The 17,251-nt window shown below is 41.9% G+C and overlaps 1 protein-coding gene across 1 annotated transcript in view; it reads left to right on the top strand.

Annotated features, from left to right (window-relative positions):
• The window catches only part of GAN (gigaxonin), a 66,031-nt gene that overhangs the window by 27,501 nt on the left and 21,279 nt on the right, over positions 1-17,251 (top strand). Inside the window, exons 5-9 of the mRNA XM_075940001.1 lie at positions 627-748; positions 1,246-1,358; positions 2,723-2,872; positions 3,949-4,085; positions 4,825-4,953. Of these exons, the coding sequence (XP_075796116.1) occupies positions 627-748; positions 1,246-1,358; positions 2,723-2,872; positions 3,949-4,085; positions 4,825-4,953 (651 nt within the window). The remainder of the gene's footprint in view (positions 1-626; positions 749-1,245; positions 1,359-2,722; positions 2,873-3,948; positions 4,086-4,824; positions 4,954-17,251) is intronic.

Genomic DNA, 17,251 nt, shown 5'->3' with positions numbered 1-17,251 from the left:
TGTGAAAGTCCCGAGTAAGAATAAATATGGAACGCCAAAGCAACACTTTACAGGGTTGGGTTTTTTTCAGATCAGTATTCCGTTTTAATAAAATATGAAATGCCTGCTTTAGCATCAGGATCTACCTACATTGCCAAAGTAGATTCTCTGTCATTACATTGATATTTAAGGTGACAATGTCCATTCTCCACAAAATAATCCTTTTCTTTTCCTCAAGTATTTTGTGGGTGCAGGAAAAAGGTATTGTTCTTTGCTCATCAAGCTCTAACCTTTTGCTCACTATTGACTAAACTCAGTAACAAATCCTGTTCCATTACATTTAAAACTCATTCTACTGGGAAAGAAATCCTAATGTTCTATAAAATTCCTCATTGACTAGAGCCATATCCAATTACTTTGTATCATATTTTCTCACCATCTCTCTCCTCCTTTCTTGTATGTTTACAAAATTAGATTGTAAGGTCTTATGTGCTGGGACTGTGTCCTAGTGGCATTTTTCCAGATGTACATATTATGAATCTATACATAAAGAGTGTGTGTGTGTGTGTGTGTGTGTGTGAGTGTGTGTGTGAGAGAGAGAGAGAGAGAATATGATGAGATTAATGTGTATTTCCTCCTTTTTTCAGGTCACGGAAACCAACAGCTGTGATGCGATGCATGTGTCCTCTTTATGATCCTAATAGGCAACTCTGGATTGAACTTGCCCCTATGAGTACTCCAAGGATCAACCATGGAGTACTCTCAGCAGGTAAATGACAGCATGTTTCTTTAACAAAAAGCCAATGGAGTATAAACTCGAAAATGGGGCTTACTTCATAAAGTAGTTGGCTTACTTCGAATAAGCTGCACTAAAGCCTGTTTGTTTTTCCCTACCAGCCTTCCCACATTATGCTGCTTTGTTTTTGTGAGGATTCCCTCCAATGTGAGGATCTTGTCATCCCAATTTAATATTTTGTTGGAGTCTGCTGAATTTGTCACTGTTAGAACATTTTACTTTTCAAGTAACTGCACTTGTGACTTACTTCAGTAGTGTTTGAACTGGGAACATCAGTGCTGAATTTGGCCTCTAGAATCTGCACTGGTGGGTTAAATAGTGTGTAAAAGTATATTCTTTAACATTTGCCAGTCTGGAGTACAAAATAATATTTTTATGAACCTGTGATTTCCACACTGTAGCTCAGTGTCTTGTGACAAGGATTGGTCTGACTTCCATTTTAAAATCTTCACATGCACTTTGTTTTACAGAAGGATTTTTGTTTGTACTTGGAGGTCAAGATGAAAATAAGGATACTCTGAGCTCTGGAGAAAAATACGATCCTGATACCAATTCATGGAGTTCCTTACCACCAATGAATGAGGCAAGATCACTACTAGCTGAATAAGGGTTTACTTTTCCTTTGAAAAATAGAGGAGCACTAGCTTAGGACTTTGGAGATCCTTGCTCTGCTACAGACTTCTTTCGTGACTTTGGGCAGGTCATTTGGCCTCTCTCTACCTCACTTCCCTCTCTGTAAAATGGTGATAATAGTATTTTCCTATGTAACAGGAATATTGTGACGATAAGTACATTAGAAGATTTGGAGGCATTTCCAATGGTATGTGAATCAGGGTCATATGAGCACTATGGACAAATCATACTTACATGATGCAGTATAGGTCAGGACAATTTGATTTTTCCAGCTGCTTGCACTTGATTCATCCAAAGCCATAGCGCAGGGTGTGCAGGGGCGAGGGGAGGGGGATTTGCTAAATGTCAAGTCTGGATTAGTAATAACTGCAGCTTCTGCTAAACTTTGGTTATTGAAGCTATAGAGTTGACCTGCATAATTTCCTATGAACTCTAATATATGGTTCTGTTCATAAAGTGACCCATTAGAGTTTATTGGCCTTTAAAAATAAGTATCTATAAAATAGTATTGAGAATCTAACCTGACGAGAGGATTGGACCATGCAGAAGGATGGGCAGGAAATGGGGGCAGAGCAACACAGGGATAGTGACATGAACCTTACCTTAAACTTCCCACCTTGGCTTAGAGGGTGTGTTTCTGTCTTTTTTCATGTTCTAATTGCCATTAAAAAGTGACTATTCCACTATATAAGAATTTAGGTTCTGAAAGTCACGTGTATTGGGTGCTGATTTTTTTTTTTACGCTAGTTCAGGTTTTTTTTAGAAGTTGTTGATTGTGTTCCAAGATTTTCTTCACCAAAGGCGTCCTTTTGAAATAACTCATCCTTGCACCTTAGGAGATCTCAGGCTAACTCTGTTGGTGATAACAGTGGAATCTGCAATGGTGCTAGTGTTTTTACTTTTACACTTTTACTCAAACGAAACTACAGGTTCAGCTACCATCGAGAGCAGAACCAGTGGGGAATTATGGGTTCGGGTTGTTTTCAGCATTGATTGACCAGACCTGGATTCTTGCTTCCTGATTTGTTGTTAAAAATAGAGCATGATCCATAGCTCAGATCCTTGAATATGAAGGAAACATGCTACTATTCACTTGGCAAACCGCTGTTTTAACTTAATGCCCTTATTTGTCTTGCATATTAAATTAGAGCTTAAAAACTTGCTCTGGAAATTGATATTATGCATAATTGTATTTTTAATAGAGGAGCTCTCCATTACAAATTTCTTCAGGTAGAGCAAGTGTTAAAAATGGTTACATAACCACCACTGTTGTTGTAAATATGCTACTTCGATGTTTATTGTTGTCTCTTACAGGCACGACATAATTTTGGTTTGGTAGAGATTGATGGAATTCTGTATATTCTGGGAGGTGAGGATGGAGAAAGGGAGCTATCCTCTATGGAGTGTTATGACATTTATAACAAGACCTGGACCAAGCAGCCAGATCTGACCATGGTTAGAAAGGTATGGACAACATCATAACTTAGAAAAGCAGCACTGTTTTTTTTTTTTTAATCTCTATTCAAATATTTGCACTGTTTATATTACAGCTTTTATTTGAAGTAAGTATTTTTCAATGAAAATAACATGGCAGGAGGAGAAAAAGAGTGTCTCTCTCTCCTTTTAATTTATATATCAAAGCAAAATGTTCTAGAAAGAATTTTTTATAGATGGCTGTTTGAGATGCAGTTTGGGAAAACCAAATGTCTTTTTCTTTGTATAGCTTTCATCTTTCCCTTAGATGCAATGGTGATGAATTTTTAAATGAAAGGATGATTTTTTCCTTTTTTAATGCATATTTGTTTACCTCTTTGATACTGCCCTTTCAGAATAATATAAAATCTTACTTCATTTGGTCTGATCTTTCATATTATTACTAAAATGAATAAACTTGAAGAAAAAGTAGTGCATCTACTTTGGTCTGACTAATAAACATTCAAAAATTAATATATCCTGTAGCTAATTGATCGGCTTTTTAAGCCAAGTGTCAGTAATGCACTTGTATGCAGTCAAAACATTTTGCAGAGAACCTCAGAAATAATTATAGAGTATATAATAAATGGAAAAAATTGAACTGTGGCCCAGTGTGAAAATTGCTGTGCCTTCTTAATATCTGTTCACAAAATACATAAACAATAATCCATTAGCTTACTTATGGTAGTGGCCCCTCCCATAAATAAGTTCCATATTTTTAGCTAGTTATCAGGTGTAATTTCTGAGAATACTTGTTCTATTGTTTCTACTGAGTAATTCTAAATAAAAATGGAGTGAGTAGCTGAATGTGAACTTTTCTTTTCCAAGCAAACACAGAAGTTCTCTTTTGCTAGAAACTAGAAATTTTATATTGATTGATCGATAAGTTTCCAGAAAGCAATCTATATCTTGCTTACTGCTCAGATTGTGTTGTAATAATGAGACTGGCTAACTATTGAATGATGACTTGATTTCCACATCTAAGACATTCATGTAGTCGAAGATGCTGTAGATTTCAACTTCTGATTTTTCTCACTTTTTTTTTTTTTTTTTTTTTTTTTTAATAGATTGGCTGCTATGCAGCTATGAAGAAGAAAATCTATGCCATGGGCGGAGGCTCCTATGGAAAACTGTTTGAATCTGTTGAGTGCTATGACCCTAGGACTCAGCAATGGACTGCCATCTGTCCACTAAAAGAGAGAAGGTGAATAAGATGCATGTGCACATCCAGGGTACAAGGATGCTTGTTTGTCATTTAAAACTAAAAAAAGGGGGATTTAAAAATATGGCCCAAACCCACTTATTTTTAAAGAAACTAATTAACTTTTAATTTCAGAGTGGCTGTGTGCATGTCTGACGTTAGTATTTATTTACTAGTCAACAGCTTGCACAGCTGTTTTAATGCTAAGGCCTGCGTCCTGTGGTAAGTTGAGCTGTTTTGTGCTACTCTGATAATGCAAAGCAGACCTAAGGCTGGCAAAGAGGGTGCCAGATGGATACTCTGTCTCTCTTAATTGTCATATGGCTTGAAGCTGTCATATTAGTTGCTACCCCTCCCCAGCTGTCGTGCTGGAGAGGTGAGATAGGAAGAGCCTTTTGCTCTTAGGAGTACTAAGTACTTATCAGTTGTAGCTGAGGATCCTTGTCCAAAGATGGCTGTTTCATGTAGACTCGTGGTATTGCGAGAATTGCTAGTATACAGGATGGAAAAACAGAAATTGTATTGCTTCAGTACTGCAATTCATACTGTATTTCAACTTAGAGCTTTGTCTCAACTCTGCTACTCTATTTTATACCATGACTTATAAGTCGTTTTAAATATTACTTCATACTTGTTCTACTTCTGCAGAATATGGAAGAGCTATAGAAGTGTGAAGGGCATGGACAGCATTGTGGTTCTGTATACTAAATATTCTCTGTTTGATTCTCCTTTTGTCCCTCAGATTTGGGGCAGTGGCATGTGGAGTTGCCTCAGAGCTTTATGTATTTGGTGGAGTCAGAAGTCGTGATGATAATCAGGCCACTGAGATGGTGACATGCAAATCTGAATTCTATCATGATGAGTTTAAAAGGTAACTAGTTCTTGCTGTAGACATAGAAAATCTCTAACCTCTCTCTTACCCCTTGTTTCCTCTGAAGGCACACTAGAGTTCAGATAATTTTTCAACAAATGCCTGTTATTCTTACTCGTCTTATCTCAAAGGAATTGAACTGGATATTTATACCTGTGGTATCAATTTTGCCCAAGGAACTGATTGTTAGCAAACTGATGGCTCTGTGTTTATTTCTGGTTGTTCATAACTTACAAGCTCTAATATTTACTGTGTTTCTCTTTATTTCAAGAGATTTGCCATTGTTATCAGATATTCTAATTGTTTTAAGTAGTAAGCTGGGGGGTAGAGGAGATAATGTTCATTAGGGATTTTAAATTTAGATTAACAATCGAATAGTCGATGGGTTTTCCATCGACTATTCGATTAGTTTACAAGGGTGCTTCCGCCTTTGAACTGTAGCAAGAGCCATCCCAGGCTCTTGCTACAGTTCAAAAGTGGAAGCCCCCCAGGGAAGTGGGATCAGCACCTGAACCTTTGAAAAGTACAAGAGTCCCAGAGCTCTTGTACCTTTTAAAAAAAAAAAAAAAAAAAAAAAAGCCCTGCATGGAGTGTGGGACCAGTGGAGAGTCCCCTGCTGGTCCTACGCTCCCTGTGGGGCTTCTTTTTTTAAATGAAGCCCACTGGGGCTCTTGTACATTTCAAAAGCAGAATCGCTGCAGAAGTGGGGTAAGCGGAGACTACTTCAGTTCCCGCTTGCACTGTTTCAGCTGTGCTTCTACCACATTCATGGAGACGGTGCTGGGGGGAGCCAGCTTTTAAGCTGGCTCTCCCCAGTACTGGGTCCTGCTTTTCCTCCTCCCCTCCCCTCCCCCACTTGCTGTCTTTCTCTAACAAAAGCGACTAGTCGCATCACTAGTGAGGGGAGGGAAAGCAACTAGTCGCATTACTAGTCGACTAGTCTCTTTGTCTATGTCTACACTTGCACCCTAGTTTGAACTAGGGATGAAAATGTAGGCGACCGAAATTGCTAATGAAGCGCAGATTTAAATATCCCGCGCTTCATTAGCATGATCTCACTGGCGCGTTGCTCCGCTCAACAGCTGTTTTGAAAGTGAAAGTGCGCGCCGGGACGCATTAGTTCGAACCAAGGGTTTGGTTCAAACTAATGCGTCCCGGCGCGCACTTTCACTTTCAAAACAGCTGTTGAGTGGAGCAACACGCCGGTGAGATCATGCTAATGAAGCACGGGATATTTAAATCTGCGCTTCATTAGCAATTTCGGTCGCCTACATTTTCATCCCTAGTTCAAACTAGGGTGCAAGTGTTAGACGTACCCTTACATCCCTATTGTTCATGTCTTAAGACCTTATCTTTATATATAGACTTGTGCGTATTCCATAGTACGAAAATAAAATAGTGGATTCTCGGTTGATTTTTATTTCTGAAGATGTAGATTTAATGTGACTTTGTCAACTTTGATATGAAAAAGTTTTACCTGTTACAAGTAACATCCAAGATGACTAACTGAGAGAACCTAAAGAAAAATAGCTTTCTCTAATTTTTCTCCCCAGTTTTGTTTACTTTGTGTATAGTCAACTATAATTGGTTTCACATGTTGCTTTCATGGTCCCTTCATATAACAGAACAGCGAAGAGAGACTTTGGGGAAAATGTGATTATAAAATCAACAATACTAGCAAGGCAATTGGGGACTCAGGAAAGACCTAGCTTCTGAAACTCTGGTAAACACACACCCCACTACTGACTGCCACTCTTTTGCATTGAAACCCTTTCAGGGTGCATCTGTTTTTCAAAAGTTGTTTGTAATAGGACTCCAGATCCTATGACAGTTTAAAAACTTCCAACAAGGTTGGTTGATTCATGTTAGTTTCTAAAAAGTTTACAAACCCCTGCCCTATCCAAATTTGGGATACAGATGGGATGGTAGGTAATGTGTTGTCACTGCTACGAAGGCTACATCTACACTCTAGCCTTCTTGCGGAAAAGCTTATGCAAGTGAAGCTCGGTGTGGAATATTGCTGCACTTCATTTGAATAATTAATGAGCAGCTGCTTTTGCGCAAGAGGCTTTTGCGCAAAAAAGAGCAGTGTAGATGTCTCCTTTTTGCGCAAAAACCCCTCTTGCGCAAGAGCTGTTCTTCCTCAAAAAATGATATTCCATGCCGAGCTTCATTTGCATAAGATTTTCTGTGAGAAGGCTACAGTGTAGACATAGTCTTAGAGGGTTTAGTACAAATGTTGGTAACTGGTAATGGTTTTAAAAATCTTGTACACCAAAGATGCCCCTTTTGGACAGAGGTATTCTATGAGGCAACCACTGAAAATTCTGTTCAACTGCTTAAAGTTATAACTATTCGCAGATAGAATGATGGGCTTCTTACAGAAAGTTTTGGTTTTTAACTTCTCATGCAACTAGGAAAGGAAAACGCAATTTAGTAAAACAGTAACTGTCAATTTTCATTAAACTTGTCAAATTAAAAAAAAATCAAGACAAGAAGATCTTTTCATTCCCTCCCCTCCCCCAAAAAACATTTTTAAAAAGCTAATCTTCAGTTTCATTTTAGTCATTTCAATGAACAATCCTAGGCCAAGATTTCAGACAATAGCCTCTGTGTCTTGCAGATGCACTTCAGGATGCTTAGAAGTCCAGATCTCAAGTGCACTCTCAGTTGTTGGCAAATGTAAAATTATGTCTAGGTTTATTAGTGCCTACAAAAATGGGGGCATAATGAAGATCAAACTAAAAATTTGGCCCCAGTCCATAAGTAAATGTTGTGTAATAGTCCAGCTTTGTAACTTACGGTTAGATGTACTGTATTTTCAGTTACCAGAGGTATCTGGTTAGTCTTTAAAATTCAACCTAGGTTTTCCTTTTGTTTTAGCAAGATCAGACTAACACAGACTCTCTATTACGCTTCAGAGGTAGAACGGACAGTATTTTATAATGCTGTTTACCAGAAGAGGGCACTATATTACCATGTAATGTTTTAGTTGACTAGGTATTGGTAATAAGGATGAGGAGTCATTGAGTGTTTCAGATGCGTTCTGAATGCTACATATTTTGAATGTAGTTCATCTTAGTCATTAAAATAATTTTACGGGTTGTTGAAGTTGTAACTTACAGTCACAATTTTAAAAAGAATATATACCAACTATAAGAAGCTGCATTTTACTAAACAAAATACTTTCTATAGTGCCTAAATAATTTTCATATTCTCTGAAGAAAGATTGCTGGTATAATGAAGTGATCTTGTTACTGATATAATACAGCGTATGGTATGTTTCAAAACAATAGAACAGGGGTAGAGAAACTTTTTCGAGTCCGGGGCTGCTGACCTATAGAAAAATCAATCCGGGGCCACACAAGTGAGAAGCGAAGTGAGAACCCCCTGACAGAGAAGGAAAAAGACACTCCTCACGTTCCCCTTGCACACAGGAGCCGAGGGGGCTCAGGCTAGTAGATTTTATATGCTGTAGCCCTGTGGGCAGGTGACAGGTGGGTTGGAGCGCCAGCACAAGCACCTCAATACAGGAAGATCCCTGAGTCTTGGAGGCCAGATCCAGGCAAGCTGGGGGCTGCATCTGGCCTTGAGGTTCCCCACCCCACAATAGAAGAATGAGGGTAAGTTGACTGTTCCTGGAAAAACATCCTTGTGTCAGTTCCCACTTCTTGTGACTTGAATTTGAGTGGAAGGCTGAAATTTAAATAATAATTGTTCAGATTTGTAGATAATATATTCTGAAGAATAATATTCTTTGCTTGGAATACAGAATCTTCCACTTGCATCACATAAGAGATGCTTTGTTATATACATCATTATAACTTCACTAACACTCTGCTGAGGCATGAGTTTTGAATGAAATGGATAGCATTTGCTCCTCATGTTACAGACTGATTGAACAATGTATCATTACTGTGATGTAAATAATATTAAATCTGTTTCTCTTATCCACCTTCTCTTGCTTGTATAATATTAGTTAGTCATTAGACAGTTTACTTGTTCCCACAGTAACACATCGTTGCCTGCCTCTGTGTGATACAGACTGTAGTAATGGGTTGTGAAGGAATTGCATACTTTGAAGGTGTATCTACAGAAGGCTCCCTTTTTAAAAAGGAAGAGAAAACACGTGTCAGATCCCAATCCTATTAGAAGGGCAGTGTGCTTCAGAATTTTTGTCTCGTTAAAATGCATCAATCCTATTGGAACCACTTGTTTTTCTAACTAAAACTTCAGTACTGTTGGTGTGTATGCATATGACAGACAGCTATCCAGAGTATTGGGTTTAAGTAAATACAGTTGGGATTTTGCCTCTGTTAAATGGAGCAAGAGCAACAAGATTAGTGCTTAAACTACATACGATGGCTAGGTACTTCCAAAAAATCCTCCTTGGGCTTTTTGTGTCTGTTGATTTTTGTGTGCTGTGCCACAGAGAGCCAATGAATGTTGTGTAGACAGAAACTAAATGTTTTCTGCTTTCTGGTTTTCACTTGTGGTGATAGCAACTTCCCCTTCTACAATTTGCTGTATGAATAAACCTCTTTAGACTATTGACTGGAAGATACTGATGTTCTCATTGGTATGTTCATAGCAGGAAATCAAATTGTATGTGGGCACCAACAATGAATTAAAAAACCCTTTGCCTGTTCTGGCCTAGCAGCTCTGAAGGAAGCAGAAACACGACAGCTGCTGCATACTTGCAGATCATGGAGGTTTGAGGTTAGTTACAGGTAGCAGATACTGGAGTAGTCTGCATGTTGTCGTGAAGTACAGATTTTTTTTGTGAATGGAAACATTTTTTTCCTCAATAAATCACTATCTGTCAACTCAGCCATTTGATATTAATAATATTTATGACTTACATAGCAGCAATATAGTTATAGGATTATCCAGGCCCCTTGCTACAGCCCTCACTCCTTCAGTAGCATTCTAACTCCTAGATCTTGTTACTTGAAAATTTGGGCCTCATTTCTGTTACCTGATCTGCATAGACAGATGTAGTTTACACCCACAAGTAGCCCATTGAAATAATAGGGCTTTGCACAGGCTCAAGAGTGCATTGGTATGGAAGTAGCAGGTATGAACTGAATTGCAGAAGAGAGGCCTTTACTCGTTATTGTCTTTATCTTGCTCTGACAATAGGCTGCCCCATACGTTTTTAGTGTTCATAGTTCTCCACTTGTCCCCACCCAAATTGCTGTCTTTTCATGTTGTCACAACAAATGTTTATAATGCCTAGCAGTTTGCCTGGATCTCTTCGTACCAGATGAGACATTTTGGAAACTAACATCAAAATGTAGAAACCTGTGCAAAACTTAATTATACAAACTACTAATAAAATACTTGTAGAGCTTTTAAAAGCAAGCAAGGTGGAGTGTCAGCATAGATTGTAATATGATGTGGACAAAATTAAATGGTGTTAGTAGCCCTCGTGACATCTTAAGTGTTGCTATATCTGAAAAATCTCACTTTTTAAATTCTAAATCGCTTTGGTTTTAGAGTAATCTTATACCAAGGCTTTATGAATTTGACTGATATTATGTAGGTAATTAGTGCTCCAGATTTCTTAAGATTGCTATAAACTCAGTTTTTCATCCTTCCAAAGTTTTTATCTGTTGAGTGACAGCTACTCTAGTGTGTCAGGTGTGGGGATGGAAGAATATGGATGAGGGTTTAAGCAAAGGTTTTGTCTGTTTAATGTGAACATTGGGGAGCCTATGGCTCCATTCAAAAAAGTACAGAGTAGCCCTGAATTTTGCATGAGAATTCTTCATTCCTCTGACATTGTGCCACATTCTATGAGAGCTGATTTCTTGGCCTCTGCTCTCTACCCCGTGAACTGCTGCATTGTACTAATGCTCTGTTTACTGGATTTAAGCGGCTTTGATAGTCTCTGGGTTGAAAGGCACTGTTAAAATGTGTGATTGGGACCAGTTGCATTTTGGTTGTGGGTTTTTTTTCTGTTTATCCTAAATCTGACTAATTTCTATAATATCTTATTTCATAGAGAGCAGCCTTTAAATAGGACATGCAAGCCCCCCCACCCCCCCTTTTTTTTTTTAAAGCATTGCAAGAAAACATTTATAACCGGAAGCAGAAAAATATTCCCATGAAATGCGCAAGGATTTCTTCAGTATCCATAAAGGAAATAATTACTATTCCTAAAGTGCTGTCAAATGCACAAAATAAAATTGGAAATGGACACTTTTTAAATTTAATTGTTTTCACTGTAGGTAAAAACTTTACACATTTTTATGTAAACTTCTGTATTTTGCTTTTGTACCTTTGTATTTAGAATTAGAACCCTTACCAGTTCTTATGAATTACAGCTGTTTGGAAAATGTCTTTATTTGTATTCACTGACTGCTTTTTAAAAAAAAAAGAAAATCTCAAGTGTATCCTCCCACCTTATTCATTTTCAGTGAAGCAATACTAACATAATTTAGATCATGAGTTCTCGTGGCTAAAACCCACTTCGTCAGGTGGGCCTCCAATTCATCTGATGAAAGTGGATTTTACCCACAGAAGCTCATGATACGATATATTTGTTTCTAATGTGCAACAGGACTTCTCATTGTTTTTAAAGTTACAGATTAACATGGCTACCACTTTGAGACTTTTTAACAAGTTAGTTGTAAGAAGGCATGTAAAACTATCAGCTGTCTACAGCTGTCACCTTCACTCTGATTTCTGCCCAACCATTTGCGCAAAACAGCAGCCTTACAAAAGAGTACTTTGTAGCTCTTGAATGCTGTGAACTTCTCAGGAAAGTATATTTGCATACTATGCAAACAACAAGCAAATAAGCAACACACAGTTAACTGGAAACTAATTAAACTCTGAAAAGTGACCTTTTGCCCTTCCTGTCTTCGTTGCTGTCTAACTTAACTGTTAAAACTATTGTAAGCATTCCTGAAAAGTTTGGCAGTTTTTTAAATACGTAACTTTCATGAGCTTCTGTTATTTCAATTTTTGGTTCTGATCCACAGTAAAAAAAAGCTGTTGTGATCTTAGCTTTAGGATCACATAAGCTTATAATCCTTTAGTTTCTGGTATAAATGAACCCAGAAGCTTAATTGATTCACATGATTTCCCTGTACCAATTGACCGCAGGTCCATTCAGAAGGAACATGTTTTCAATGGAGTTGTGAAAAGTTCTCTCACTTCTGCATATACAGCATTCCTCTCTCTATGTTCCTGGGGTTGCCAGCTTTGGTTAGATGAATTTGTGGAGATTTCATCACATGACATGATGTTGGTATGTCGTAGTAAGTGGAAGCAAAAACGGAATCTTAGAATCTATCCCACCTTGACTGTCCTTTAGTGAGGGAGGTGGAAGAGAATCAGTGAAGCTGTCCTCCTAAAATGTCTGCTCTCTAGGGCGAGTAACTTATTGTAGAAGTAATGAGTAGTCCTGTGGCACCTTAGAGCAGGGGTGGGGAACCTAAGGTCAGTGGCTGGATGTGTCCCCCAGCTTGCCTATTCTGGTCCCTGAGGCTTAGGGCTCCGTGCCCCCCAGCATTGGAGAGTCCACGTTGGCACTCCAGCCCCTCGCTGCCTCCCTACGGGGCTGGAGCCCACAGAATCTACTAGGCTGGGACCCACTAGGCTCTGGTGTGCGAGGGGAATGTGGGGGATTGTCTTTCTCCTCAGCTGGAGGCCATGTCAATGAAGGATTTTGTTGTTTGTTTGTTTTTGTTTTGAGTCTCACTTCTGTGCAGCCCCCAACTGATTTTTTTTTTTCCTGGCGGTCAATGGCCCCCGACTGAAAAAAAGCTTCCCCACCCCTGCCTTAGCAAGTATATAGTATCATGAGCTTTCATTGATGAAGCGGATTTTGCCTGCCAAAGCTCGTGTTGCTTTGATGCTTGTGATGCTAGGATGAAGTTTAATAAGGATAAATGCAAAGTACTCTACTTGGGAAGGAACAGTCAGTTTCACACACAGAGAATGAGAAACGACGGTCTAGAAAGGAGTACTGCAGAAAGGGAACTAGAGTTCATAGTGAACCACAAGCTAAATATGAGTCAACAGTGTGACACTGTTGCAAAAAAAGCAAATATGATTCTGGGATGCATTAACAGAGTGTTGTGAGCAAGACACGAGAAGTCATTGTTCTGCTCCACTCTGCGCTGATGAGGCCTCAGTTGGAGTATTGTGTCCAGTTTTGGGCACCACATTTCAAGAAAGATGTGGAGAAATTGGAGAAGGTCCAGAGAAGAGCAACAAGAATGATTAAAGGTCTAGAAAACATGAGCTATGAGGGAAGACTGAAAGAACTGAGCTTCTTTACATAGACATGCACAGCACATTTTATTAGGGTGTGCACCCAAAGAATTTTTTTTAAATGTACTTTGACCCCCATTAGCCATGTCTCTGACCCTCATTAGTCCCGCCTCTGGAGGTAGCACTCTCGGTGCAATATGGACACATGATCAGAAGTAAAAGGTGTCATGTGACTTCCCCCCCCTCCTCCCAAGGACTTTTCCCACCACCTTCCTACTTAGAGGGATTAGTTTGGCCCCCACCAACTCCCCCCCATGCAACTATCCTGCAATTGCATTAACCCAATGTGTGTGACATTAACTCGGGGGCGGACAGGCTGGGGTAAGTGTTCCCTCTGAGAGTTTCCTCCCATGAGCAGAATAAATTTTGTGTTGTGCACCAGTACTGATTTTGTGGCTTGTTTGGATGTGCCATTGTGGCACCCAAGTTATTAATAAATATCTTATGAACTTCTACCTTTTCCCTCTTCTGCCCTGTCTCCTCTGCTTGCTCCATCAGCTCCCCTGGTGCCTGCTGCCCCTCCCCCTCTCTCCTCCCCAACCTCTCACCCACCTCTGCTGTCCTGACTCACTACCCTCAGCCTTCCTGAGACCTGCCCCCCTCCACCAGCCCTTCTCTCCCCCCCCTCATGCCCACTCCTCCAGGAGCCCCACTCTGATCATGTGAGCTACCCCTCCTCATCCCCTCTCCTAACACCTCCCACTACACACCTACCCTGCCTGTCTCCTCTGGTGCTGGTCCCTCCTCTGCAGGTGTCTGCCCTTCTGCTTCACCCCCAGAATCCCCTGGCACCTGCACCTTCCCTTAGCCCTGCACCCGCCTGGTGCCTCCCCCTTCCCTCATTGCCCCTGCCCTCTTTGCCCTCTTTTTCCCTGATGACCACCCCCTCACCACCCTCTACCCCCATTCCCCTCATGCCCCTCATGCCCCTGTGCCCTCATAGATGCCTTGCTCCATCCCCGCCTTCCTCATGCCCACTCTTTTCAAGCCTTCTCCCAGCACCTCCCTTTCTCCCCTGTAGCCTCCAAAACCCTTCCCCTCTCTTCTCCCAGCGTTATCCTGTCCCCCCTCTCACTGACACCTCTCCTCCTGCTCTTTTCCTCATTGTCTCCACTTGGCCCCCTGGTATTTCTCTCCTTCACCCTGTCCCTTGGTGCCTTCCCCTTTTTTCTCCTGACTTGCCCCCCTTCCCTCAGCACAAGCCCCTTCCTCTCTGACCCTTTCCTCCTATTTTCCCTCCTCCTCCAGTAGCCACCAGCTGGTCTGTAACAGAGTTCTAGGGTCGCCCTGACTGTCACCCTTCTGGTGCTCCCCCTACTTCAGTGGTCTCCAACCTTTTTACACCCAAGATCACTTTTTAAATGACAGACCAAGCCAAGATCTACCACCCCGCCCCTTCCTTGAAGCCCCGTCCTCTCTATTCTCCTCCTTTCCATCACTTGCTATCCCCAACCCTTACACGGCTGCTTTTTTTTTCTTCTTCTTCCCCAAATTCTTCTGTAGGAAGAGGTTTTTCCAGTATGTTGCCTGTCTAGACTGGACCAAATGTCAGAAAAACCCCTTATTTTGGAAGCCCCCTTATTCCTCGTGGAAAGAGGAATATAGGGGTGACCAAAAGATCATGTTTGCTCTTCCACTAAAAAAAAAGTGGAAGAACAAATGAATCCCTGGATGCAGAAGAGTTTTTCTGGGATATCTCCAGAATCCTGAAAAACTCCTGCAGTCTAGCAATACTGTTGCTGGGTTGAGACAGGATGTGTAGGCTCGGATGGGAATGAGGGATTTGGGTGTGGGAAGGGGTAAGAGGTTCAAGCTTTGGGAGGAAATCTGCATACAGGAGGATGTGGAGAAGGGGAAGCTGTCGGGGGCGGAGGGAACTCCAGGCCGGGCAGTGTTGGGGTACTAAGCAAGCCACTGGTTTGTGGATGTGAGGGTGCAGGAATTTGGGTTGTGGTGTGTGAGGGGCTCAGGGCAGGAGGGTTTAGTGTACAGATATAGGGTGTAGGGTAAGGGGGGAGTGCAGGAGTGGCTGTCGCCAGATGGGGGCTTGGCCCCAATTAGGGATTTGTTGGCCAGGCTTCATTTTTAAATAAAATACTATGTCAAACACAAAAAGTTTCTGCATATTTACAAGAAGGGCAGGGAACCTGTCTTGAGTCAGGGGGTCAGACCCACAGAAAAGTCAGTTGGGAGCGGGGGACATAGTACTGGGGAAGGGTGCCAGTGGGGGCAGGGTTCTGCGGCTGGGGGCAGGGGAGAAGGAACAGGGTGCCGGGGGGGGAGGGGGCAGGGGACAGTTTTCTGCAGGGAGGCAGGGGGACAGGTTTCTGCAGCGGGGGGATGGGGACAGTTCTGTGGTAGGGGGCACGGGAGAGGGAATGGGGGCAGGAGGGTGGGGGACAAGGTTCTGGGGCAGAGTGCCAGTGGGGGCAGGGAGTCCCCTACACCAGCCTTGGAGGGAAGCCTCCGGGGCTGACCCCTCGCGGAGGAAGGAAGCCCCGTTGCACACTCCCTCCCACTGAGCAGGGAAGCCATGCACGCGACCTATTGGGGCTGACCCCCACTCCGGTGGAGTAGGGAAGCCTGCGCATGCAGCCCCTCGGAGCCAACACCCTTCTCTCCCCTCCCCCCCTCCCCCGGGCCAGTTGCGCTGCACCCAATCCCTTACCTGGGGCACCCCCCACCTCTCCTACTCTTTCCTCCCCCCGCCCGGGGTTTAAACTCACCACGCTTGACGGGGAGGCTGGGTAACATTACTGCGTTCCTGCTGCCTCTTTCAGCGGGGTCCTAAGACCCGCCGGTTTTGACTGCGCAGCTACGCATGCGTGGCAAACCTGGCGTGGCGCCCATTCCCCACGGCGCCGAAGTGGCGCTCCTTCTAGTGCGGAGGCTTGTGCCCACATACCAGGGACAGCCCTTTGAAACATTAGGATGTGCCTGTGCACACCTGGCATACCCCGTGCGCACGCCTGTGCTTCTTTAGTTTAGAAAAGAAAAGACAGAGAGGGGGCATGATAGCGGTTTTCAAGTATCTAAAAGAGTGTTACAAGGAGGAGGGAGAAAAATTGTTCTCCTTGGCCTCTGAGGATAGGACAGGAAGCAATGGGCTTAAACTGCAGCAAGAGAGGTTTAGGTTGGACATTAGGAAACACTTCCTAACTGTCAAGGTGGTTAAACACTGGAATAAGTTGCCTAGGGAGGTTGTGGGATCTCTATCTCTGGAGATATTTAAGAACAGGTTAGATCTACACCATCCCTGATAGATGTCTACCTTGCTTGGTCCTGCTGTGAGGGCAGGGGACTGGACTCGATGACCTCTTGAAGTCCCTTTCAGTTCTAGTGTTCTATGAGTCAATTCTATATATATTTTTGTTAGTCTCTAAGGTGCCTCAGGACTACTTGTTTTTAAAGTTACAAACTAACACGGTTACCCCTCTGAGATTTTTTTTGACAGTAGATCACTTTCCTACCCCATCCCTCTTCAGCTGCATCCATAAGTGACAGCAGCAGGATCTGGTGCTGTCTGCAAAATCCCTTTCATTCATGAAAGAGAGATAAAACTGCCCAAAACAGTGTAACGGGCTGTTTCCATGCAGAAGATACAGAAGGGACACCATGTGTTCGCAGCAGAGGATGTCTATAGAACTCTCCCTCTGATTCACCAGTTTGTAGCCTGCAGAGCATTGTGAATGTAACTATTCTGGTAGGCTTCACAGTTGAACTTTTCTAGAGTGTGGTGATAGAAGTTGTCTCATGATGTCTTTTTAGTAGTGAACGTTGTCCTTGGGCTCCTAAAGAACTGGCTGTGTTTTTCTCACTCTACATGAGGTACGTTGTGTATGTGGTTTGTTTTTGTTAAATAAAGCAAGATGCTCATATGCTGTGCCAGTTGGAGCGAGATAAATGAATAAAACCCTATCATTTCAAAGTAACATTGCAGTGGTGAATTAGACCTACTGGTCCTTTTTCCAGGTTACAGTAATTCACCATGAGTTTCCATGGGGACTAGAGT

Source organism: Pelodiscus sinensis, chromosome 12 (assembly GCF_049634645.1).
Source record: "Pelodiscus sinensis isolate JC-2024 chromosome 12, ASM4963464v1, whole genome shotgun sequence".
Taxonomy (NCBI): domain Eukaryota; kingdom Metazoa; phylum Chordata; order Testudines; family Trionychidae; genus Pelodiscus; species Pelodiscus sinensis.
Note: the sequence above shows the minus strand (reverse complement) of the source record. Positions and strands in the feature narration are given on the sequence as shown.